Here is a 25,880-nt window from a genome sequence, read left to right on the forward strand (position 1 = left end):
TCTTCGAATTCTTGATGTTAAATAGTTGTTCAGACAACAAATGTTATTGCACAGGCCAAGGTCAATAAATCTCCTTGATCACCATTCTCTTAGTAGAGCACAGGAAAATAAAGATCTTGGATTCATTACAAGAAAATTGAGAGCGCAATATTTTTCACCCATTGGATCTCTCCTTGAAACATCACCGCTGAATTACAGAAACAACATGCAATCGAGATTTCTTCGTTTGGCTTCTAGGTCCGCTACTATGACGCAAATCCCGAGTTGGCGATTCAATGCATAGGGCACTGGTCTTACAAGCCAGTTGTCGCATGTTCGAGCCCGAACTAAAAGGATTCTTAAAGTCAGTAGAATCGTAGCACCAGCCATGCAATGGTTCTGTACGCTTTGAATCAATTGAAAAATCTGTTGAAACAGAAGGTCAAATACCAAAAAAGGAACGTAGTGATGCAAATCTGTTAAACTTCCACCTTAACTAAACGTTGTTGAGATCTTAATATAAAATTGTTAAGACATATCAGCTAAAAACGAACTTTCTTCTTTCTTCTGATAGGTTAAATTGAAACTTTAAAAATAAGTACGCTTATGTGCATGGTACCGTAACGCCACTAGGTGGATTGACATTTTTTTATTTAGTAACAGTTTAAACTTTAAAATGTGTCACTCAATGACAATTGAAGCTTCAATTATTCTAATTTTCTAGAAATTGCATTTCCAATGTTTTCCTATTAAGCAAACTCTACCTTGGACTTATAGACGTTTGTCCAGGATGCTGCTGGGAAAAACAAGCCTTCCCCCTTCATCCTTAAAGGACATGATACGATAAAGTCTACAGTTCATACCAAAATGATTGACTGACAGATTCAATTTGCTGCTGAATAATATTCCTCACTGCCGAACCGCATTTTCACCTGTGAGCGGATAGGGTTTCTCTTACCTCCTGCCAGTTCGGTGCTAACGATGATGGCTTTCGAATTGGCCACCGCAATCGAGTACCTCAGCGTTTCCCGTCGTAGGTTGGTGTTGATCAGGGCCGTCACGATTCCGAGTTTGGCCAGTCCCAGCCAGACGCACGGATATTCGGTGCGGGTTTCCATCATCAGCGCAATCGTATCACCCTTGGTGAATCCTTTCGAGTGGAAATAACTTGCGATGCGATCCGAGAGCTGTTTCACCTCACCGAAGGTCAACCGGGTATCGTCCATCAGCAGAGCAACCTTCGACGGCTGCCGGGCGGCGACATTTTCGAAAGCTTTCACTACCGTCTTGTGGTTCTCCAGCCGATGCAGGGCAATGTTGAGCCGAAGGAAACATACGATGGCACTGGAAGAGAGTAGAGAAAAGAATCTGTTTATTCCGGGCTCATGATGGTAAATGTTTCTACCAGCAATATATGTCTATTTATTAATCGCCAAGAGAGGTGCGAAGAAACGTATCTAATCCATGAGACGAATATATGGTAGTTCATATTCGTTTATTATTCACGGATCCAGTATTTTTTGCATAAGTGAAAAATGATTAAATTTTGTGTAAAACTTGTTCAAATTGTAAGTAAGTTTACATGTGTGACAATTCATCCTAATCTGTCTAGTAGTTATTGAGGTGACCTCAAACTTTTCCATCTGGTTCATCCAACAGACAATGAAGCGTGTTGGACTGCTAAGAAAAATAAGAAAGGCCCCTAACTGAACCGATATACTGAATACAGTGGCCAAATTTCGTACCAGAGAGCTGTACCGCGAATAGTTAGTACAACCAAAATGCATCGTAATAGACGACGAAAAGTACATTGAAGCGGGCGCCAAGTAATCCCCCGGTCAGAAGTTCTCTCGTCATCTATTTCCACCTGAACATTTCGGTGGAAAAATTTACCAAGAAATACTTCGTGTAGCAGACGATCTGTAGTTGCGGTAAATTCAGCAATCCGTACATAACGGCCAGCACCAACAACGGCCAAATATATGAAGAAGAATGCCTCCAGAAATACCCGTTACCCTTCCTTCGATCCCTCAAAGGTAACAATCTGTTTTGGTCGGATCTGGTAACGTGTCATTACACGAGACCGGTAATGAAGCGGTACGAAGCCAACGATGTTGTTTTTGTACCGAAGAAGGCAAATCCACTAGAACTTCACCCAATAGAAAAATTCTAGGTGATTGTGAAAATCAAGCTCTGGAAAACAGGGAAAGTCTTCAAAAACAACAATGATTTGAAGAAATAGTGAATGATAGTAAGAACAATGGTGGAAGTGTTGCGTAGGATTTGAAGGATAACCTACATGATGAAGTTGAATATACTGAGATCATTTTCACGTAATTTTTTATGCAGATTTACGAAGTTACGCGTTTTTTTACGCGGTTTTATGTGTTTTTTATGCGAGTGTTCAAAGTTATGCGATTATTTTGTTTTGTCTTAGAAATAAATGAAGCGTCAAGATCTGGTGTTATCCCAAACATTTTTTATGCCTCTGACACTTTTTTCAAAACAAATATTTTTTGAGATTACACCAGCTCTCGACGTTTCATGCATTTCTAAAACATTTGGTATAAAAAAATCCTTTTCTAATATCTCCAAAGTCATTTATTTTTTTCAAATTTTTTTCGAGATAATTTCATGAAGATATAAAGACATTTGGCAACAACAAAAAATTTTCCACAGTTTTGTGGTTGTTTTTACACGAATTTTTAAAGTAACGTGGTTTTTTACGCGGATTTCCAAAGTTACGTGTTCTTTTTCTGTGGTTTTTTTATGCGGTACGTATCCTCGCGTATATAGACTTCAGTGTATACCAATTTTGTGAGAACATGACTAATATGTGTTTATTTATTTCTTGGATTTTGCAATATAAAAGTAGTTTAAAAACATTTTTGCAGTAGAAACGAGTGAATATGACTTTTGCAAGCCGGTTGATTTATAGGTCACCAGACAAAATTTAACAGAACTGTTTTTGGATGGCGTAGATCATTCACAATGAGCCTATTACTTGCAAGTGGTATCACGAGTATGGATCGAACACAATAATTTCCTTTATTCAGTGGATTATGCTGGTAGACCATGAGTCCTGAGCTCCAGGTAGTTTTTGGGTGACCCAAAACATCTACAGTAAGCCTCTTAATAGTAAGTGGTATCACGAGTATAGATCGTGGACAAAAAGTTCATTGATGCACTTTGTTATGCTGGTAGATATTACGGCTTGCACTCAAGGTAGTTTTTGGATGACTTAAAACATTTACATTACGTCAATTATTTGCATGTGGTATCACGAGCATAGACGATGTACAAGGATGATCTTGTTAGTTCACTTGGTAACGCAGGCCTATACTCCAGGTGGTTTTTTTGATGAACACGCACTTCCTACCCAAGTAGCAATCCGCAACTAGTTCTGATGTGACTAACTCCAAACTATGTTGCAACAAGAGCACGAATATGTTATTTGTGTTATACTGGTTAAAGCAAGGTGTTTCTTCATAACATAACTAGTTACGAAATAGTTATTTAGGAATCAAATCACCACATCTTCTTGTCATATTGAATTAATTATAAATTATAAGCTATCGTTATTTAATCCAAACATATCTTTAATTACAACTATGCTTCTATCTACTAGTTGAAAATAAGTTTATTTGACTCCAATATTAGCAACCCGTAACTAGTTCTTATACCACTTAGCCCAACTATGTTGCAACAAGAGCACGAACATGTTTTTTATATTATGCTGGTCAAAACAAGGTGACGGCAGTGTTTCTTTATAACATGAACATGGAACTAGCTATCATTTGTAAGTTATAGTTACTTGATTCTAATATATCTTTAATCACAGCTATGGTTTTATATAATAGTTGAAAAAAGTTGCGAAACATTATAAATACGTAAGCGTATATATAAATTGTTACTGTTAATTGATGTAGCAATAACTTAGATATTATAAGATTATAACATACAATTTCTGCATTGATTCAGATAGCTATCGGTAGGTTTTCTCAATGTAATGATAACGGAAATGCAACCTATAAAACTTTTGTTGGCTTGAATATGGCGATCACACTATGGAGTCGCAAGAAGTGTATAAAACATAAATAAAACCAGGGTATTACTTTTTTTAAAACTACTTTTGACGAAAATAATGAAATGCAGAATAGTCCTTTTTGTTCTATGCACTATTATGAACTGATATTGCAATTATCATGATATATGAATTTAAAATAACGAGAATCACTCTACATGGATTAATTTTGAGCATTCTGAACATAGGGATTTTTCGTTGTTTATTGTTCATATCTTCATAAACAGATTTTGATTGAAGGCGTATAAAAACAGTTAATTAAAATTTAATTCCGCTCGACAGTTTTAAAATCGTTGTGAAATTTGTACCTTGTATCAAATTTGTAATTTCAAATACTATACTGTCTTTTCATTGTTGATAGAAAAACATTATGGATTCATTCAATGTTTATAATGTCGATGGCAACAAAGATTCAACAAGTTTACTTGAAAATAAGTTATTTCAGTATGGCATTACAACGTAACGTCAACTTATTTTTAACCGACATAGAAACTAGTAGAAACTGCGCTTTTTGAGACACGCAAGTGGTTAGATGTTAGTAACAATAACTCAAATTTTTGGCTGCAAACTAGTCACAAATAAGCTAGCATAACATAAATTGTTACTTGGGTAACAATTCATCACAATGATCCCATTAACCGAATGTGATACCACGAATATGGGCCACAAAATAAAAATTCACTAATGTCATCGGTTACCTTGGTAAACCTTAAGCCCTATGTTCTGAGAAGGTCTGAATGGACAAGAGCTTCAAAAGGCATTTTCATCGTATTGAAATTTGCTGAATATAGTAGTACGGGCACATAACGCGCACAAAAGTCATGAAAAATTTGATTTCTATTTTCCAAAGGATTTCTGCATACCCATAATCATAACCAGATTCTATGAAACCGAACAATTTCGCACTGTACGTTTCATAATATTCAATTCACTGAAGCATGTTTGTACTTACTTTATTATGCCACAACTTTTTTTACGCGATTATCGCGTAAATAAAATCATAATTGATGTTATTTCAAATAAAATGGGTGAAAAAGTAGCGTCAATTAATTTGTAAATTAAATAGTAGCGTAAATTGAGGTTTTAGTGTACCGAGTTTACTTCTGTTCATACCTATTGTGAATTGCATTTTGACAGCTTCAGATCGTTTAGCATCCAGTCGGGGATACTGAACGATTTATTTGTGTTAGTTTTGTTCTGTTTTCCCACATCATCCACTACGAATTTCTCTTATCAGGAAAATGATAAGAAGCCATCGTAAGGCGCAAATCTCCAAATAACATGGGGAAAGTACCACTTGAGATCAAAATCAGAAAGAAAATTTTCCCTGCAGAATAAATATGGAAAACAAACAAAGTTGAAACATTGAAACATTGAAATACTGAAAGTCAGAAAAAAGTAACTCCTGCAATTAGGTCTTTTTACGACATGGAAGCAGAAACCCTGTGAATCTTTTTCGCCGCACAGATTCCACACGACCTCTCGGTTAGTCCTGTCCGGAGCAGTGTTGCGAAAATATCAAATAATCAAATCTCACCGCTGCAGAAAATCATGCGCGATTTTCGACAGCGATTATCACTATCTACAATATCAATGATAATTGTGATCACTCGAAGTGAGTATGGAAAATATCACACCCCGTCCAATATCACCATAGTGATGTTTCGTAAACTCACACATGATTATAAATTATCATCATTGAAAATCATTCTCACAATTATCAGCCATGCAAAGATTTTCACTATCACATGGTGATATTCAATGAGGTGAGTGAAGTTTTGAAAATCAATTTCAACCAAATCTTATCATGCAGTATGATTATATTTGGAATGGGTGGTGTCGAATCTCGATGTCTGAAGTAATTTGAAATTGTTGATAGTGAAATTCGGTTCGTAAAAATTCATCTAAACCCATGGCAATATGGATATTTTTGAAACGGGTATGATGAGTAGATGTTAAATATCGATGTCTGGAGTCATTTTGAAATCCAAGATGGCGGCTCTCGGATCATGAAAATTCATCTGAAACCATGCAATATGGGTATTTTTGGAACGGGTACGATGAGTAGATGTTGAATATTGGTGTCTGAAGTGATTTTGAAATCCAAGATGGCGGCTTTCGGTTCATGAAAATTCATCTGAAACCATACAATATGGGTATTTTTGGAACGGGTACGATGAGTAGATGTTGAATATTGGTGTCTGAAGTGATTTTGAAATCCAAGATGGCGGCTTTCGGTTCATGAAAATTCATCTGAAACCATGCAATATGGGTATTTTTGAAACGGGTACGATGAGTAGATGTTGAATATGGGTGTCTGGAGTCATTTTGAAATCCAACATGGTGGCTCTCGGTTCATGAAAATTCAACTAAACCCATGCAATATGGGTATTTTTGGAACGGGTATGATGAGTAGATGTTGAATATTGATGTCTGGAGTCATTTTGAAATCCAAGATGGCGGCTTTCGGTTCATGAAAATTCATCTAAACCCATGCAATATGGGTATTTTTGGAACGGGTATGATGAGTAGATGTTGAATATTGGTGTCTGAAGTGATTTTGAAATCCAAGATGGCGGCTTTCGGTTCATGAAAATTCATCTGAAACCATGCAATATGGGTATTTTTGAAACGGGTACGATGAGTAGATGTTGAATATGGGTGTCTGGAGTCATTTTGAAATCCAACATGGTGGCTCTCGGTTCATGAAAATTCAACTAAACCCATGCAATATGGGTATTTTTGGAACGGGTACGATGAGTAGATGTTGAATATTGGTGTCTGAAGTGATTTTGAAATCCAAGATGGCGGCTTTCGGTTCATGAAAATTCATCTGAAACCATACAATATGGGTATTTTTGGAACGGGTACGATGAGTAGATGTTGAATATGGGTGTCTGGAGTCATTTTGAAATCCAACATGGTGGCTCTCGGTTCATGAAAATTCAACTAAACCCATGCAATATGGGTATTTTTGGAACGGGTACGATGAGTAGATGTTGAATATTGGTGTCTGAAGTGATTTTGAAATCCAACATGGTGGTTCTCGGTTCATGAAAATTCAACTAAACCCATGCAATATGGGTATTTTTGGAACGGGTATGATGAGTAGGTGTCGATTATCGATGTCTGGAGTCATTTTGATATCCAAAATGTGAACTTCTAGTTTATGAAAATTTTTCGAAAAATTTGAACTTAGTTTGTGTAGAACGCTCGTCGCGTGCGATTGTATTTCTTTGTTGCTCTGCGTTGTTTCGCTGTGTTTCGGTCGGATTTTTCTGCAGGTTCCAGTGTTGCATTCAATATTTTTGTTGTTAAAAACGGAGAAATGATGAATTTGAAAGAGGAAAGAAACTACAACTGATGCCAGAAGGGTGGACAGTGCATGGAAGTTCTTTTTTGGTGTTGGTATTTTATTCTCGTGAATGCAATCTATCACCGTGTTTTACCCACCAAAACTGAAGTGAAAACCACGGAGTTTTAACTTTTTCGGGAGTTGAGTGTCATCTAGCGGCAAGTAACACTCATCAATTAACCATTTACTATATATTAAATGGCATTAAGTGTGAATTGAAAATATTAAACGTCACCGTGATTGGTAGTATCTGCTACACAACCTTGTAATTTTGTCGCTATAATCTGCATCTCTAAATTCTAATTTCATAAGCTTGTAGGTCTACTAGAAGACAACTGTGCAGGCTATTGCGCATTAACGTCGATTTTGCAGTAATGTTTCCGACATTACTTACCGTTTGTTTATAGAGGTAATTTTTTTCAAATTTCGGATAAAAACGGACAATTTTCTTTGAAAAATTAGTGCAACACTTCGAGACGGTATTGTAGATTTGAATTCATTGTGCGAAAGCAGACATTTATTTAAGAATCACTATCAAAAATTTATCATCGACAGTTCTGCAAATATTGCACTTGAACCAATACTACTGTTCTAAAGCTTGGGAAAAGTAAGGAACTCGTTTGTTGAGCATTCTGGTAGTCGAATTGTTGACATCAAATTGGTTGCTGTCAACCAAATGATTGGCGATTGAAAACTAACACAATCCAATTATACATATTTTCGAAAATTTGCTATGTTTAATCTATCACTTCAAACAATTTTCTTACTTTCGTAGTATATTTTTATTGCTGATCTTGGATTTCAAAATGACTCCAGACATCAATATTCAACATCTACTCATCATACCCGTTCCAAAAATACCCATATTGCATGGGTTTAGATGAATTTTCATGAACCGAAAGCCGCCATCTTGGATTTCAAAATGACTCCAGACATCAATATTCAACATCTACTCATCATACCCGTTCCAAAAATACCCATATTGCATGGGTTTAGTTGAATTTTCATGAACCGAGAGCCACCATGTTGGATTTCAAAATGACTCCAGACACCCATATTCAACATCTACTCATCATACCCGTTCCAAAAATACCCATATTGCATGGGTTTAGATGAATTTTCATGAACCGAAAGCCGCCATCTTGGATTTCAAAATGACTCCAGACATCAATATTCAACATCTACTCATCATACCCGTTCCAAAAATACCCATATTGCATGGGTTTAGATGAATTTTCATGAACCGAAAGCCGCCATCTTGGATTTCAAAATGACTCCAGACATCAATATTCAACATCTACTCATCATACCCGTTCCAAAAATACCCATATTGCATGGGTTTAGTTGAATTTTCATTAACCGAGAGCCACCATGTTGGATTTCAAAAGACTCCAGACACCCATATTCAACATCTACTCATCGTACCCGTTCCAAAAATACCCATATTGCATGGTTTCAGATGAATTTTCATGAACCGAAAGCCGCCATCTTGGATTTCAAAATGACTCCAGACACCCATATTCAACATCTACTCATCGTACCCGTTTCAAAAATACCCATATTGCATGGTTTCAGATGAATTTTCATGAACCGAAAGCCGCCATCTTGGATTTCAAAATCACTTCAGACACCAATATTCAACATCTACTCATCATACCCGTTCCAAAAATACCCATATTGCATGGGTTTAGATGAATTTTCATGAACCGAGAGCCGCCATGTTGGATTTCAAAATAACTCCAGACATCGATAATCAACATCTACTCATCATACCCATTCCAAAAATACCCATATTGCATGGGTTTAGATGAATTTTCATGAACCGAAAGCCGCCATCTTGGATTTCAAAATGACACCAGACATCAATATTCAACATCTACTCATCATACCCGTTCCAAAAATACCCATATTGTATGGTTTCAGATGAATTTTCATGAACCGAAAGCCGCCATCTTGGATTTCAAAATCACTTCAGACACCAATATTCAACATCTACTCATCGTACCCGTTCCAAAAATACCCATATTGTATGGTTTCAGATGAATTTTCATGAACCGAAAGCCGCCATCTTGGATTTCAAAATCACTTCAGACACCAATATTCAACATCTACTCATCGTACCCGTTCCAAAAATACCCATATTGCATGGGTTTAGTTGAATTTTCATGAACCGAGAGCCACCATGTTGGATTTCAAAATCACTTCAGACACCAATATTCAACATCTACTCATCGTACCCGTTCCAAAAATACCCATATTGCATGGTTTCAGATGAATTTTCATGAACCGAAAGCCGCCATCTTGGATTTCAAAATCACTTCAGACACCAATATTCAACATCTACTCATCGTACCCGTTCCAAAAATACCCATATTGTATGGTTTCAGATGAATTTTCATGAACCGAAAGCCGCCATCTTGGATTTCAAAATCACTTCAGACACCAATATTCAACATCTACTCATCGTACCCGTTCCAAAAATACCCATATTGCATGGTTTCAGATGAATTTTCATGAACCGAAAGCCGCCATCTTGGATTTCAAAATCACTTCAGACACCAATATTCAACATCTACTCATCGTACCCGTTCCAAAAATACCCATATTGCATGGGTTTAGTTGAATTTTCATGAACCGAGAGCCACCATGTTGGATTTCAAAATGACTCCAGACACCCATATTCAACATCTACTCATCGTACCCGTTTCAAAAATACCCATATTGCATGGTTTCAGATGAATTTTCATGAACCGAAAGCCGCCATCTTGGATTTCAAAATCACTTCAGACACCAATATTCAACATCTACTCATCGTACCCGTTCCAAAAATACCCATATTGTATGGTTTCAGATGAATTTTCATGAACCGAAAGCCGCCATCTTGGATTTCAAAATCACTTCAGACACCAATATTCAACATCTACTCATCGTACCCGTTCCAAAAATACCCATATTGCATGGTTTCAGATGAATTTTCATGAACCGAAAGCCGCCATCTTGGATTTCAAAATCACTTCAGACACCAATATTCAACATCTACTCATCGTACCCGTTCCAAAAATACCCATATTGCATGGGTTTAGTTGAATTTTCATGAACCGAGAGCCACCATGTTGGATTTCAAAATCACTTCAGACACCAATATTCAACATCTACTCATCGTACCCGTTCCAAAAATACCCATATTGCATGGGTTTAGTTGAATTTTCATGAACCGAGAGCCACCATGTTGGATTTCAAAATGACTCCAGACACCCATATTCAACATCTACTCATCGTACCCGTTCCAAAAATACCCATATTGTTTGGTTTCAGATGAATTTTCATGAACCGAAAGCCGCCATCTTGGATTTCAAAATCACTTCAGACACCAATATTCAACATCTACTCATCGTACCCGTTCCAAAAATACCCATATTGCATGGGTTTAGTTGAATTTTCATGAACCGAGAGCCACCATGTTGGATTTCAAAATGACTCCAGACACCCATATTCAACATCTACTCATCGTACCCGTTTCAAAAATACCCATATTGCATGGTTTCAGATGAATTTTCATGAACCGAAAGCCGCCATCTTGGATTTCAAAATCACTTCAGACACCAATATTCAACATCTACTCATCATACCTGTTCCAAAAATACCCATATTGCATGGGTTTAGATGAATTTTCATGAACCGAAAGCCGCCATCTTGGATTTCAAAATGACTCCAGACATCAATATTCAACATCTACTCATCATACCCGTTCCAAAAATACCCATATTGCATGGGTTTAGTTGAATTTTCATGAACCGAGAGCCACCATGTTGGATTTCAAAATGACTCCAGACACCCATATTCAACATCTACTCATCGTACCCGTTTCAAAAATACCCATATTGCATGGTTTCAGATGAATTTTCATGAACCGAAAGCCGCCATCTTGGATTTCAAAATCACTTCAGACACCAATATTCAACATCTACTCATCGTACCCGTTCCAAAAATACCCATATTGCATGGGTTTAGTTGAATTTTCATGAACCGAGAGCCACCATGTTGGATTTCAAAATGACTCCAGACACCCATATTCAACATCTACTCATCGTACCCGTTTCAAAAATACCTATATTGCATGGGTTTAGTTGAATTTTCATGAACCGAAAGCCGCCATCTTGGATTTCAAAATCACTTCAGACACCAATATTCAACATCTACTCATCATACCCGTTCCAAAAATACCCATATTGCATGGGTTTAGATGAATTTTCATGAACCGAAAGCCGCCATCTTGGATTTCAAAATGACTCCAGACATCAATATTCAACATCTACTCATCATACCCGTTCCAAAAATACCCATATTGCATGGGTTTAGTTGAATTTTCATGAACCGAGAGCCACCATGTTGGATTTCAAAATGACTCCAGACACCCATATTCAACATCTACTCATCGTACCCGTTTCAAAAATACCCATATTGCATGGTTTCAGATGAATTTTCATGAACCGAAAGCCGCCATCTTGGATTTCAAAATCACTTCAGACACCAATATTCAACATCTACTCATCATACCCGTTCCAAAAATACCCATATTGCATGGGTTTAGATGAATTTTCATGAACCGAGAGCCGCCATGTTGGATTTCAAAATAACTCCAGACATCGATAATCAACATCTACTCATCATACCCATTCCAAAAATACCCATATTGCATGGGTTTAGATGAATTTTCATGAACCGAAAGCCGCCATCTTGGATTTCAAAATGACTCCAGACATCAATATTCAACATCTACTCATCATACCCGTTCCAAAAATACCCATATTGCATGGGTTTAGTTGAATTTTCATGAACCGAGAGCCGCCATGTTGGATTTCAAAATGACTCCAGACATCAATATTCAACACCTACTCATCATACCCGTTCTAAAAACACCCATATTGCATGGGTTTCGTTGAATTTTCATGAACCGAGAGCCGCCATCTTGGATTTCAAAATGACTCCAGACACCAATATTCAACACCTACTCATCATACCCGTTCTAAAAATACCCATATTGCATGGGTTTAGTTGAATTTTCATGAACCGAGAGCCGCCATGTTGGATTTCAAAATAACTCCAGACATCGATAATCAACATCTACTCATCATACCCATTCCAAAAATACCAATATTGCATGGGTTTTGATAAAATTTTACGAACCGAAATTCACTATCATCAATTTCAAATAACTTCAGACAATGATTTTCGACACCACCCGTTCCAAAAATAATCATACTGCATGTTAAGATTTGGTTGAAATTGATTTTCAATACCACACTCACCTCACGGAATATCACCATGTGGTAGTGAAAATCGCGCATGGGTGATAATCGTGATAATGCTTTTGAATGATAATCATGTGTGAGTTTACGAAACATCGCTAAAGTGAGATTGAACGGGTGATGATTTCCCCCATACTCAGCGGTGATATTTGATGTTTTGAAAATTTCGCACACCGATATTAAGTGATAATCGTTTTCTAATATCATTCTCAGAATATCAAATGATTTTCTTCATGATGTTCGGCGATGATTTTGTAAGTGATAATCACCAACAATTATTATCGGCGATAATAACTGATTTTTGATATTTTGAGAATGATAATGCCAACACTGGTCCGGAGAAAGAAAAAGGTACTTTCATTATCCTACTGGACTTCAGCCCCTTGCAGAATTGAATTTACTTTTTTCTTCATAAAAATAGTAACCCGTAAAGTACTTACTGTATATCCCGGGGAAGTGTCCGGAACATCGAATATACCATCGTAGGCCGGTCGCCGCTAAGCAGATACATAACGATTCCGGACAGTAGTGTTTGCGGAACGGCACGCCGTCCGATTGCCAATGATGCAGCGCAGGCAACAGCTGTGATGCAGGCCAAGGTCGCCGTCTTTTGCTTCAATGTCAGTTCCACTATCATTGTGACGGGATATTGTCGGAAGATGCTTTAGGCGTAAACAGGATACCTCAGTTGAAGGGCTTCACTGGGTTGCTAATTCTGAAAAATATTATTACCATTAAAATTTTGAACTTTAATCAAATGATGTTATCTGTTATGATTCACACGAGTTGAGTTACTAGTTACCACTGTCGAAACATTAACAATAGTGATATTCAAATCTGTTTATTCAGCAGCAAGCAGAATGTAAATGTAAATGGTAAAACACCGATCCTTAGTCCAAGAACGATTGGTTCGATTAATCCGAGCCGTTTTTTTCCTTCTTAAAAATGCTCTACATACTTATCTATTTCGAGAGAAACCTGACACGATAAGAATCCACTCGCACAACGGATGCTGTAAGCCGTTCAGTAAACAGACAAGTGTACTTTAATCTCACATTGTCTTTCGTTTTAATTTAGGACAACCGGTTTCTTATCACTCTGGTGTTATAATGACATAATCTGACGTACGCGCGTACATTTCAGTATAAGTCACAAATTAGAACAGAAATATGGTAGCTAGCCCAATCGAGTATACTAAATACAAAATAAATGAAAAATGTTTATATTCGGCTTACTAAGGTTCAGTAGACTACCATTCTATTTCAATGCATCGTTAATTTCTATTATAAATCGGAAGCAGTGTACATAACTGTAAGAAAACTAAACGAAATTCCTCTACTAAGACGATAAGGCACATACATTATTCCGCCATCTAATGCATCAGTCAATTGAAGATATTTTCGTACTTTGTACCGGTGTTTGTCGATCTGCATCATGTGCACCGATCGTGCCCGTTGCCGCCACAGTCGAGTAATTCATTTCATTTACACTATTATCAGTGCGTTGTACATATTGCGTGTATGTAGCTCAAATAAAAATAGTATTGAATATTCCAGCAAACAGCTGATTCTCGAGTTCGATACCGCACGTGTAACCTACTGATGAGCAGATGGACTTCATTCTGAAACGTAAAAAGCCATTGTCCGTATCCCTTTGATGTGGGAAGATAATTATAAATCACTTGACATTCGCTGACATAGTGAAGCCAATTAAATTTTATTGCGAGAAATGTGTCTATTGTTGTTTCCTTTTCTACCGCAAGGAGCAGGAATGTTTGACAATACTGTGACGGTTTGTTTGATGCATAACAAAGAGGAGAAAACGGGTGGTGCATTTTAGAAATCCTTATAAGTACTGCAGAATCAATATTGCGACTCTGCTGCAGAAACACATTTTTTATTGCCCAAGTGACCATATGTGTTAGATAATTGTATATTTGCAACTTTTAATAATAATATGTTTAATAATAATAATAATAATAATAATAATAATAATAATTATAATAATAATAATAATAATACTAATAATAATAATAATAATAATAATAATAATAATAACAATAGTAAACAGTTGGGGTTTACATCTCATCCAAGTCAGTCGATAAAACAAAACCGCTTACGTTGGGGACAGAAGAAACCAAGTACAGTATTGTGTAGTGAACAATAGACCTCGAAAATGAGTGAACCAAACGAACAAAAGCTACCGTCGGTACGAAAGAATACAATTATTATTGACTTCAGACAGTGCAAAATTCGACCTTCGATACGAGAACTTGAAGGTTTGCTTAAGGAGCAAATGCATCTTGACATTAAACGTGTGCATTTACTTCAATGCAATAAGACCAATAATGTTGTTTATATCCAGTTCTATAAAGAGTTGGATGCAATTCAATTCGCTAAAGACAATAATAATGTGCACTATGTGGAGCATGAAAATATCAAGTACAACATTCCAGTATGTATGGAAGATAGTGCTTTAGAAGTGCGTGTGCATGATCTTCCCTCAAGCTTCATCGATCCCTATATTCGAACAAATATGTCACAATACGGAGAGATTCCCTCTTTCGAAAAAGAAAAGTGGAAGAATTTTTTCCCCGGTATTCTAAATGGCGTACGTTTGTTACGCATGCGCTTGAGGAGGCCTATACCTTCTTATGTGACATTCGGTCAGGATACAAGAATACCGTGCAAATCACTTGTTACCTATGACAATCAGATGGCCACATGTCAATATTGCCAAAAAGCTGTTCACTACGGTAAGCCATGTGATAAACCGGACAAGGAGACAACTATACCAAAGGACAACAGTGCTTCCTTCACATCAACCCCAAGCAACCCCAGTACACCTGTGACAGTCACCAATAACAGGGAAGTATCCCCTTCAACGAAACCATCCAACGTAACCCCTATAGAACAAAGTACACCAGCTGCAGTTAACAGCTTACCATCCAACCAACCAGCAACTGCAAACAATGTTCAACAAGGCGTATCTACAGCAACTAGCAACGAAATCAACAACAATACCACGGCAATGGATGACGAGACGAACCATGAACAAACTGCCCCTCAATCCTCGCAGGAGGAAAATGGAAGCTCCTCTCCCCCTAGAAAAAGGGTGACAACGAGATCCAATACAAAAAAAAATTTATCTAAAAACTCAGCTAAATTGGCCACTTAAAGCTTGTACGCAAATAGGCCTGAATAAAATATCTTTTAAATAAAAAAAAATCGTAATAATAAGATTAATAATAATAATAATATTAATAATAATGTTGGAAAAAGTGTGTGTAGCGAATGTTCTCTGGTATGCGTGGACCGACCTACAAATGTCTTCAATTGACTCTAAACGGTTTCCCCGGAGCGATCGTTTGAGTTTGCTGAATAGCCAGAAGTCACACGGAGCTAAATCAGGCGAATACGATGGTTGCGAGACGATATTGGTTGATTTTTTGCAAAAAAAAAACACGAAGAATCAATGCATACCGTGATGTCCAAATGAGCTTTCAAAATGGTATTCACTGATCCTTCCGATATTCCTACGATTCCAGTAAGGTCTCTGATCGTCGATTCTTGAGCACAAATTCCTTGATTTTATTGACGTGTTCATCATCAGTTGATGTCGATGACCGTCCTGGACGTAGTTCGTCGTCAACGTGTTCTCGGCCCTCTTTTAACAACTTGTACCAATCAAAAACACTTGCTCGCGACATAAAATTATCCCCGAAGGCCTTTTGCAACATTCTGAACGTTTCGGTACCAGAAATTTGATTCCGCACACAAAATTCAATGAGATTTCTTTGTTTAATAATTTTATTCATTGTACAAATCGCCGGTTGTACTTTGAATACATCAGAAAGACAGACTTATACTGAACATTAATGAATATTTTGACGTGACACTTAGCACAGATGTCACTGATAGTCACAACAACCTCGAAAAAAAAACGACGAATCGAGGTTTCCGAGCGAAATATAATTGAAAACTACACAGTAGTATTACAATAAAAAAAATTATTAGAAAACATAGAGAAAATCTAAAAAATTGAGTTGTCTGGAATTGGAGATTTTCCACTAAATTTAATGATTCGTTGTTTTCTTAAAATTCCAGATATGTGAATCCCTATCTCCACGATGGATGTTTTTATTGCTGTCACAATGCGCTGAAATTTCATTCAGATACAACAGGATTGAAGTGTGCAAGTGGCAAAGTCAAATTGTCACTGTTAACACAAAAACCAAAACTATTCAGGTCTAAACCTTACAGAGCAATTCCACTTGAACTCGAAAGATGTTTTTCAGCTTGAATTTTGCATAAGCATTACCAATGTCCGAAAAGTAAAATTTGCATCACCAGTTGTATAATTATACATCTTGAAATTCATTAGATTAACTCAAACACACCTGTGTTACAAGAAGTACATTCAATGCGAAAATAATTTGGTATGGTAACGGCACCCCCGTTCATCTCAACTCCAGTAGTCATCTCATACACAATAAACTAATTGTCAGAGTTAGATCCACTGTCTCTGTTCGGTAGATTGACTTTCAGGGTAAGTTGAAAACAGGTGCATTGGAGTTTTCGCGTCGCTATGACAGTAGTATTGAACAATTTTCGACATATTTCTGTATGTGGTAATTGCTTCTTAAAGTCGAAGCAAAGATATTGTATCCGATTTTATCACAATTCGTTGATTCAACGAAAGTCGAGAAATCGGCAAAATAATATGGTTACTCTACTAATGAGATGACTATTGGTATAATAACCCTACGTAAAATCATAATTGCTGTTGTGAGTAAGCGAAACTTCTTTCAAATATTGTTAATTTAATGCAAATGCATTAGTATCAAATACATTGATCTTCAACATGAATCTTTCGAAAGATGTATTTATACTTTTCAGGAGATTTTGTGCGGACTTTTCTCTAAATTACCTCCAAATTGTTGGAAATGTTTCAAATTTCAAATACGGTTATTCATTTAAGCCCAAACGTCTGCAAATTATATCAAACCATTCGTTTTTTTTTTAAATGGATTATGTCAAAAATTTCAAACTGTCATACAAAATGATGCAAGCCTAATACGCATCGGTACGTGCTGGTACGGAAGACGAAAACACCACCGTCTAGCACACAGCGTGCGTTGTTCAATTTTTTTGTAGCGTGCAGAGTTGCCAGATTTCAATCTATATTAACTTGACATAACTGTTTACAAATTGTAAAGGTTATGGTAGTTTAATTTTTCGATTTTATACGAGTTAGAAAAAAATTTAGACATGATCTTCTAGCGATGTTTTTGAACATAATATGAGAAATCAACGGAAATCTTGAGCCAAAATGAAACGAAGATTACACGAAGACTTTGAAGTTATTATATTATTATTATCTGTTTTGTGTTATTGTATATTGTTTGAGTGTGTATGTAACTATTTGTTTTTTCCATACTAACCTGGAGTAACCGCCAGTAATTCGGCTCCCTTTTAAACACTAACCTTTAATTTTCTATAGTTTAAACATAATTGCATTCCCCACTCTTTAACTCTCCCACCAACCTTGTATGTGTATGTATATATGTTAAATAATAATTGTAATTATATTGTACGAAAAAATACAATACAGACTTTGACACCTCTGAGCTAAAGCTATGTGCCATATCAAATAAACGATCTGAACAAAAAAAAAATGCGCAATCGATTGGTTTCGGTACGGTTTATCGTTTCAATGATGAGTCGAATTGATCCGGAAACGCGAAAGAAAATTCAGCACACTTGGTGCTCAGAAAGTGGTGTCACGTACAACGAAATTGCAAAACGGGTGAAAGTGCACCACACCAGTGTCAAAAATACTATCGAGAAATTCGGTAAGACCCTTTCCATGGAAGATTTGCCCCGATCCGGTAGGAAAACGGGTCCCAGCCAGCCCTGCTGGGACTTAAAAGTAGTTGAGTACTTCAGGAAAAACCCATCGGCGTCGACGCGGGATTTGGCCAAGCAGTTCAACATCAGCATCGGGATGATTCAACGGATCAAAGTTTGGAACTCCCTGAAAACGTACAAGGTGAAGGTGCCGAAAAAGTCCCTGGTACAGCAAGTTCAGGCCAAAACAAGAGCGCGAAAACTGTATAACCGGATTCTACAGAATAAAGACGGATGCATCCTGATCGACTACGAAACCTACGTCAAGGAGACTCTCGAGCGCTGCTCGGACCGCAATATTATACGAAATCGGTGTACCAGGACCTGGACGACGCTGACACCACGGTGGCGATGGAAAAGTTTGGCCAGAAGATGTTGGTCTGGCAAGCAATTTGTACCTTTGATTTGCGGTCGTCGATTTTCTTCACGAAGGACACAATTAACGCCAAGGTGTACGAGGGAGAATGTTTGAAGAAGAGAATGCTGCCACTGTACAGAAAGCATAAGGCTCCTCCTCTCTTCTGTCTGGATTTGGCTTCAGCCCACTACGTCAACTCCGTTCTACAGTGGTTATCAAAAAATAATGTACAATTCGTGGAAAAGGACATCAATCCACCGAACTGCCCGGATCTTCGGCCAATTGAAAGGTATTGGGCAATTGTCAAGCGGCACTTTCGGAAGGAAGGTACAGTGTCCCAAACATGCATCATCAAAATCAACTGGACAGCTGCCACCAGGAATGTCACAAAAGTAACTGTGCAGAATTTAATGAAGAATGTCAAGTCCAAAGTGCGAGCGTTTCACAGAAACTAGGATTTTCTTCAATATAATCAGTGAAATGCATAAAAATGTAATTTTTCTACAATATAACGGAAACTGATGTCAAAAAATGTTTTTTTCGCTTTTTTATTCAATAATAGATGTTGCTAACTACTTTTCGATACACTTCTTACGATTTCTCTAAGAATTTAACTGACTACGGCTACACTGATTTCCGAATTCCGTGTCTGAAAATTTCTTGAATAGAGAAGCTAAACGAATGCCAAATAAGAATTTAATACACAAAAATTAAAATTAAAATAAACTTATGGTCCTATACAAAATTGGTGACTTTTATCCGATTCCGACTTCCAATTCTGAAATTACAGGATGATGAGTTTTTAAAATTCAAACCGTCACAGAATATTGTTAACGACACCAAAAAATCTTCAAAGTTGGGCTCAAAACTGTTTAAATGTATTCGTCATTCTAATTCATGGACATACGAACTATCTTGGGTTATGCTGGTCTCTGAATACCGTTTCTGGAAGTACCATAAATAATGACCAAAAATTCTAAAGAGGAACTCGCTTCTACATATCATGGAGTGCTTAATCGATTGTCACAGGTTTAATTTAAAAGAAATAATGTTAGGGTTTCATACAATTTATATCTTCGATTCGTCTTGCAGCTCCAAAAATTCTAGGTAATGAGTGATTGAAATTGTATGAAATTGTCATTTAAAACGGCCTTAAAAAATATTTAATGAAAACTAAAAACATCGAATAATATTCACGCAAAAACACATGCAGATTGATAAAAAAGGTATCATCTCACTGCAAGATGGATTAGGCACGTCTTTTTTTGCACATTTTACCCTGTTGGTCCCGAACCAGAAGTTCGATTCGGATTTTATTTAAATCTAAGTTTGTGAAAATCGGTTCAGCCATTTCCTACAGGGTCCGGCACTCGAAGTGTAACCAACTTCAGACCTTCGAGCCTGGCGTCAAGGTAAATGCGACATATTATCGGGAAAGTATTCTGAAGGTTGCTTTGAAGCCGTGGGCAGACAAACATTTCGGTGGCAGACCATGGACGTTTCAGCAAGACTCGGCACCGTCTCACAAAGCTCGAGTGAACCAAGAATGGCTGAAAAACAACGTTCCGAACTTCATCACGTCCACACAATGGCTCTCGAATTCACCAGATGCGAATCCAATGGATTATTCTCTTTGGGCCATTTTGGAGAGCAAAGTCCGAACTAAAAGATACACCAGTCTCGAGGCGCTGAAAAAAGTTATTGTCCGCGAGTGGGCCAAAATACACCTGCAAGTCACATTAGGGCAGCTTGCGATTCGTTTTTTGACCGTCTCAAGGCCATAGTCAAGGCAAAAGGTGGTCATATCGAGCAAAAGCGAATTGATTCTGAATTTTGTAGTATTTCTACACATTTTGTACTTTGAATTAAGTAAAAGTAATTTTCCAAACTGAATTTATGGACTTTTTAATTGGTTACACTTCGAGTGCCGGACCCTGTAGAAAATCAAGCTCATATTTTGTTACGTACACACACAGAAATTTTGTGTACGCGCCGAATTGAGTCGAAGGTTCCTCGTGATCTGAATGACATAGGGTAGGAAAAGTGAAAATCGGTGTGCAAAATTTTACTCGCTCAGTATGAAACAATAGATTTACTGTACCAGATCTCGTGCGCAAAACATCCAACCTGGCCAACCGGCAACATTAACTGCAAAACATAACCGCGTCTGAATAAAAAACGATGCTGTGATGTCTTGCACTACAACCTTCTCAAGTTACGACAAACTGTGAACATTTATCGCTACCGAAAGCAAATAATGCAATTGAATAAACCATTGCTCGAAAAACGACCGGAATACTCTACAAGTCAGTAAGAGGTCATTTTGCAGTACGACGATGGCCACGCACAGACAGAAAAAGCGGTCCGAAACAATATCTTGGAACTCAGATGGGATTTTTTCCCCTTCACGTAACACTCCCCGACCGCGGTATGATATCTGGAGAAATTATGCAAAATCTGGAGATTTCTAAAGAAATAATGCAAAATCCGTAGATTGTTAGATGTTCAACCGCAGATCTGTAGATAATCCAAAAACCCGTAGATCTACGAATAAATCCGTAAGGCTAGCTTCGCTGCTGTGCAGAAAGATGCTGTATATTTTCAAGCATGACGCAAAAAGGCTACTGAATAAAATGCGAGATGTAAAGCAAAGGATTAAAAAAGATGACATCATTAATGCCTCCTGTGATTGACTCGTGAGAACAAAGCTCAATTCAAAGCGATTTTTCATTGATGTACTATTACAATACTGAAACAGCATTGTAATTCGAGTTTAAATAAAAATGTTTTCGAACCGATTGGTAAGTAAATTGTATACATTTATTAGACAAACTCTGTTTTATAGCTGCTCAAGATTATGACAGAGACATCTTTCGCGGTTTTGAAGTTTTTTAACTGTCACCCAGTACCATATACAGAAGAATAAGCGTAATTTTGTATGCCAAAATCAATAAATTTATCAGAAGTGGTTTGACTTGACCTTGATAACTCCATGATATATACATGTGACAAATGGTGAATTCATTTTTTACTGGGGTTACTTTATTTATCAAACATACACCGGTAGTCTAGGTACATTATATAGACAGTACAAAGCTTCTCCGCCGCACGACTGAGAGGGGATAACTAAGCAATGTTGAACCACCAAAAACTAAGGGGAAATTCCAAGTTAATGAAAGTTAACATTGATTGCCATCGATCTACATTCATTGATTCTGAATTCAAAACATTGGGACATTTGTGTATGACAATGAACAAGGCAATAAATAGTATAAAACAAACACATAAGATTATTCCAACATATAGTAACCACAAATACATAATTTCAAAGAATTTTGAAGGATACTACGATACTGTATACAGTACGTACTATATTTGTTGTACACAAACCACAATTACAGATACTGGTCGCGATCCACTAGAGCTTTACTTCTCATCGTTTTGAATTGTAAATGCAAATGAAATCAAATTTACTTTACGGAACCTCAAATGCATGGCATTCAATTCACGGGGTCTCCTAGTGTGACTTGATTTTTCCGTATAATTTGTAGACACTAAACTGAGGTCAGTTGGAATAAATTATTTCAACTTCTATTGAAAAGAAAACGGAAATAAATATATACGCTTTTTAAAGGGAACTTATATTTCAATTGCTCATTACTCGCTTAGAGAACGATTATTCACTATTTCGAACGAAGTAACTGTTGGTGTAGCTTTGTTCGATCCATGTAACAGTATCGAGTTTCGGCTCACATTATGATCGGAACCCCGTATATGCCCTTGATAGAAGCGGAGTTTTAGACAAGGCAGACAACCCACAACACTTGTCTTCGTGTAGACTGTTTTGGTTATTTCACCAGAGGCCCGCATGAGTGATCCGCACACGACAACACAAAACACTGTGTTTTTTTTATTTCTGTTCTCCTTCGACAAGTCAATTTATGAGAATCGCGAGAGGGAAATACTTAATTAAATATAAGATAGGTCATGTAAAGGGAAATGACCGAAAGCTTACAACAACAGAAATCAGACTGCGCCTGCGGCAAATATACCTACTTGAGACAATTCGTTTACTGTGGTTTTGTTATCACATTTTACACTAATCAGTCCGTATTATCACCGAACACAGCACAGATCAATTTGCACTTGTCGTGCGCTTATCAAACACTAATAGTTCAATTTCGAGTAACGATTTGGAAATAACTGTAGCAACAAATGTAACTTGACGTCGGATCAGTCCAAACACCCAGAACTCACTATCGCTGTAATAAACCGTTCCGAACTGATTCGGATTCAAGACTGGTACTAAAACTGAAGTCGTGGAGCGCAGCCGGTCCTCCGGGCTCAGTTCAATGCGCAGTAGTATAGCATATTTAAACACCACAATACCCGCTATACTGAAGCTGATTACGTCGTGTGTCGGATTGCGTTGCCACACAGAGACAGAGAAAAGGATGTACACATGTTGACAGCACTACTCGTTAGTAGCGTGTTCCATCAGTCGAGAGCAGCGAAGTTCTAGATATACAAATGAGTCCAATAATGGCCCTGATAGTGAAACGATGAATAGCCGTATGCGTTGGCGTCGCATAGAACGCTAATGGCGGAAAATTCAATTGAATATTTACTTTCATGTTTGTAACAGAGAACGACGGATCATATGTTCGATCTACGTTCGTTCGTCAGTAATGGGCCGGGTTATAATGCATAGAATTGCAATACAAATTAATCTAATAAACATACAATTGTAAACTGCATGAAAGTATTGTATGTATATTTTCTGTAGGCAAACAAAAAACAGATTACCAATTTGACGATCAAATTTCCGTAAAAACGGTTTTCCTTACTCATATAGAACGGTTCTACAATCACTGTAAAAGCCGACATTTGAACCGATTTGAGCCGACATATACTAAAGATGTTTGGGTTTCGGATATTTGTTTTTTTTTTGCATAAATATCTGTTTATTAATCTTATTTTTGTGTATTACATCCACATTTTACAGTACAAGTGTTTTGGCCCTTTGGCCTTTCATCTTTGTTGTTCATACGATTCGTTATTAATAATAGGTGTTTTAGTTACTCTTGTTTTACATACTAATGTTTACTCATAATATTTATTTTAATTAATTATAAAATATCTACCTACTTATGACTATCCCTAACCTAATACGTACAAATTTTGAATTATTTGTATTACAGAGATTGAGCACCTCTCTTCAAATTTCGTTCAGTATTGTTCGAATTTTTGTTCTAGTATATCCAGGGAGGCTTCACTAGTCCTTGTCCAAGGGGGTAGATTTAGAATCATCTTCAAGATCCTACTTTGAATTCGCTGAAGCCTAAGTTTGTGTGTTCGTGCGCAGCCCCGCCAAACAGGGACTGCGTATTTAATTGCGGGGTAGATGATGCCGATAGCTCTTGGAAAAGGAAGGATCTTTTCCTGGTTTGAAAACTGGGATAACTTTAGTAAACTTTAAAGTGAAGTAATCAAGCTACCAGCACCTGTTAAAAACTTTAGCTAAGAAAACAAATGAGCGAATACTCAAATGTTTCAGCTCAATGTTGAATGTGTTGTCGAAACCGGGGGCCATCAAATTTTTGGATTTTTTCACAATAGCCATCAGCCAATTCGACTCTACTTTCCTCAGGAACCAAGCTGTCTGATTGGTTAACCTCAGCTACGCTATCGGCAACGGCTCTTTCATGTGGACTAACAATGTCCTAAATTGTGAGAACACACAAACTGCTGGCCTAGTGCATTTGCCTTCTCTACTGGTGTGATTAAAGGTATTCCTTCAGCTGCGTCCTGGGGTGACATCAGAGGAGGAATAGGCTTCGGTTTTTTCTTAAGCACCTTCGTTAAGGACCAGAAGGGCTTTGAATGTGGAAGAATTTTTCGAAGCTTTTTCTGGAAGTTCCTGTTGCGAAGCTCAGATATCCTTTCCTGGATTATCCTAGTTAAGTTGTTATAAGAAGTCTTCTTATCTAGGATACCAGTTCGTTGATACTGCCTCCGGTAGATATTTCGAAGTCGGATGAGTTTCTTGGTGACATTGTCGATTTGAAAAGAAGAACTCGGCATATGTTGTACTGGAACCGTCCTATCACGAGCGACTGTGATTGAATGCTGGAAGGAAGATAGGGTCGCATCGATTTCCATCGGGGAATCTAGTGGCAAATCGATATTAATAAGTTGGTCGGCGATTTGTTGAAATTGGACCCAGTCGGTGCGATAATAGTTCCTCCGAGGAATAGGCACTGTTTCTGGTGAAGATCCCAACGTCAATATTACTGGAAAGTGGTCGGAAGAGAGCTCGTTGAAGACAACCGGAGAGCTGTCTATGGCGATGTTGCTGATGAATATATCCAAAATGGAATGAACTCCCGATCTGGAAAATCGCGTTGGTTGATCCGGAGCGAGGATGTTGGATTGTCCAGCTTCGTAATCTTCGGCAAGTACGAATCCGTTTCGATTCTGTCTTTCGTTTCCCCACAGCTCATGCCGTGCGTTCAGGTCTCCAGCAATGATTAATTTGTTCTGTCGTCGAGTGAGCATAGCCAGATCTCGCTTAAATGATTCACACGTACCATCTCGAAGATTGGTTTGTTTGGGGCAGTACGCTGCAATGATGATGATGGGTCCCATCGTCGTTGTAATCTCAATTCCGATGGCTTCTATAAGTTGCAATTTAAAGGTTGACAGAAGCAATGGCAACTCCCTCTCCTCTGGTAGTTGTCCTGTCGAGCCTGTGAAACCTGTAATTGGAAATAAAAATAGAAATTTCAGGTTTAAGATGAGTTTCAATTAAAATAGCAAAATCGACATTCTTCTCTTGAAGAAAGTCGATTAATTCAGCAGTTTTGCTCCTAAGTGAGCAAGCATT

General features: G+C 37.5%; 1 protein-coding gene across 1 annotated transcript in view; it reads right to left on the reverse strand.

The window, feature by feature from the left end:
- The window catches only part of LOC131434877 (long-chain fatty acid transport protein 4), a 47,975-nt gene extending 24,633 nt beyond the window's left edge, over window positions 1-23,342 (reverse strand). The window contains exons 1-3 of the mRNA XM_058602101.1: window positions 23,051-23,342; window positions 13,168-13,442; window positions 938-1,323 (exon numbers count right to left, since the gene is read on the reverse strand). Coding sequence (XP_058458084.1) covers window positions 938-1,323; window positions 13,168-13,364 — 583 coding nt within the window. The 5' untranslated portion in view covers window positions 13,365-13,442; window positions 23,051-23,342. The remainder of the gene's footprint in view (window positions 1-937; window positions 1,324-13,167; window positions 13,443-23,050) is intronic.
- Window positions 23,343-25,880: the final 2,538 nt, after the last annotated feature.

The sequence above is a fragment of the Malaya genurostris genome, chromosome 3 (genome assembly GCF_030247185.1).
Source record: "Malaya genurostris strain Urasoe2022 chromosome 3, Malgen_1.1, whole genome shotgun sequence".
Lineage (NCBI taxonomy): Eukaryota > Metazoa > Arthropoda > Insecta > Diptera > Culicidae > Malaya > Malaya genurostris.